Source organism: Limulus polyphemus, unplaced genomic scaffold, assembly GCF_000517525.1.
Source record: "Limulus polyphemus unplaced genomic scaffold, Limulus_polyphemus-2.1.2 Scaffold6468, whole genome shotgun sequence".
Taxonomy (NCBI): domain Eukaryota; kingdom Metazoa; phylum Arthropoda; class Merostomata; order Xiphosura; family Limulidae; genus Limulus; species Limulus polyphemus.
The window spans coordinates 1-2,390 of NW_013672078.1; the positions used below are offsets into that span (position 1 = coordinate 1).

Below are 2,390 nucleotides of genomic sequence, written 5' to 3' on the forward strand. Positions count from 1 at the left end.
ATGATTCAGCTACGCAGACTTTGAAAATAATATTCATTTTTTTCAAGCACGTAAGGATTTTTTACAAATATGGAAGAAGAAAAGACTTGTTCAGATCAAATTATTATTTCGTTTACCTCAATGAACATTTTTTTATTATTATGTTTGTTAACAAAAATACAAACAAACTGAATAAAAGGGTAGAACATTGATGTTAAACGAATATTCATCCTTATTAATACGTCTTTGTCTCAAAACTGCGTGTTGTTTGTCTTTCTTTTATGTATTGTGTTGTGACGTTTTGCAGAAATGGATATCGTTTTCTGATTCAGTGTACAGGAATTACTGTAGAACATGTAAACATTTCAAGCCAATGACAATAAAACCATCGCATGCATATATAATTTCTACAAAAACAAAGTAAGATCAAACTTATGAGTGAAATCAAAGAATTATAACTCGTACTATGTCAATAATCTGCCACCTACAGTGCTGATAAGGCCATTAGCTCAATACCAGAACTAGTTATGTCGGCTGGGATACTGCAGACAGTGCGTCTTAAAAACATTCTAACGTTAGGTCGTAGAATAACATTATAAGTTTATTTATTGATAATACTAAGTACGGTAAAGTTTAACCCTAACTAAACTAAAACAAAAATATACACAAGTCTCGGTATTAAATTATCTCTTTATCAAATATAGGCCGTACTGAATAAAGGCTTAATTAATGTTAGGCCTAAGACAATTGGACTTATAGATTTCGGTGCCTGCGATTATAATTATTATGTATTATTCTAGAAATCCCGTATTTCAAGAAGTCCTGTTGCAATAAAGATACTAATTTGACTGCAAATGTTTCGCGGGTCTCTACTAGTATCTAGTAGTATCTGAACCACACTACATCTGCCAAACCCAGTGCCGACGTTGTTAAAAGTCTTAACGTTACACGTCATAATTCTTACTGTACGTACTTCCCTATTGGTGCACATGGTTCAGCATCGGCTAGAATAACAGCTTTATCATATACACCAAGTATGGAGGAAGAAACAGGAAATGACGTGTCAAGGTACTTCAGCTTCTTCTCTCGAATCTTCGGTAGGCCTAGCGAGAGGGTGATTATTATAGAGACTAACACTATCACGAGCGTAGTGGATACAATTACACAATGATGACGAGTAAAGTGAGTCCTGAAAGAAAGAAAAATATATATGTACATGTGTAGATTATAAAAACAGGGATAATAGGGATGAAAATGGTTTCTCCAAGTAAAATAAATATTATGGAATCAACGTTATTGTCGTTGTTGGTTTTTAGTGCAAAGTTACAGAAAGGGCTATCTGCGCTCTGTCCATCGCGAGGAATCGAACCTATGATTTTAGCGTTGTAAGTTCAGGAGCTTACCGCTGATCTACCGGTTGTGCAAACAACAGTTAGCCATATCAAGTGACCGCCGCAATATGCATGCTTATTCTTCATTGTAAAAAGAAAAAAAGAGGGGGGATGGCTAAATGCACATTGGCAAATGAAATATTAATCTTAGAAAAATGTTAGTACTTTTCTGAACTCTGTTATTCAACATATTGTTAAATACAAAACTACATATTGAGTCCGCTGTGTTGTGGCCACAGCTCGTACTCCAAGTTTTGATATTATAGGTCCTCAACATCAAGTTATCGGGGCGCATCTTGTGCTCAATATTTCAATGAAACTCTTCCTATTTGTTTGTGGGTTATCTGCCTACCTATTTGTTTGTGGGTTATCTGCCTACCTGTTTGTTTGTGGGTTATCTGCCTACCTATTTGTTTGTAGGTTATCTGCCTACCTATTTGTTTGTGGGTTATCTGCCTACCTGTTTGTTTGTGGGTTATCTGCCTACCTATTTGTTTGTGGGTTATCTGCCTATAGTCGTCCCTAATTTTGAACTGATAGACTAGTGGGAATGCATTTTGTCAATAGCATCCACCGCTAACTCTTAAGATACTCCTGTCTGACCAAATAGTGGAATTTGACTGTCGCTCTAATAACGCAACCACGGACCCAAAGTGCGGAGCGCTCTTTTGTAGCAACAGTCCGCGAACCATGAACCCTCGAATTCATAGTCGGATCACGCTAATCACCAGATGACAAGATTAACATTACTGCTTATCTAGGTATTTATTGACTGGTAAGTTTTTGTTTTTAAACCAGATTCTAGTTATGGTATGTTAAAAAAATTTGTCATAAAAACAGATCTGTTTAAATATTATGAATATATCTATAAAATAGTTCTTAAATGTAACATACCAATAGCGTAAAATACCACTTCCTCCAACCCAGATGTTATATAAGTCTGCGGACTTACAACGCTAGAAACCGGGTTTCGATACCCGTGGTTGGCAGAGCACAGATAGCCCATTGTGTATCTTTGTG

At 36.1% G+C, this 2,390-nt stretch overlaps 1 protein-coding gene across 1 annotated transcript in view; it reads right to left on the reverse strand.

Annotated features, from left to right (window-relative positions):
• Positions 1-805: 805 nt before the first annotated feature.
• LOC111089507 overlaps positions 806-2,390 on the reverse strand; it is a 10,025-nt gene continuing 8,440 nt past the window's right edge. The window contains exon 2 of the mRNA XM_022402140.1: positions 806-1,168. Coding sequence (XP_022257848.1) covers positions 940-1,168 — 229 coding nt within the window. The 3' untranslated portion in view covers positions 806-939. The remainder of the gene's footprint in view (positions 1,169-2,390) is intronic.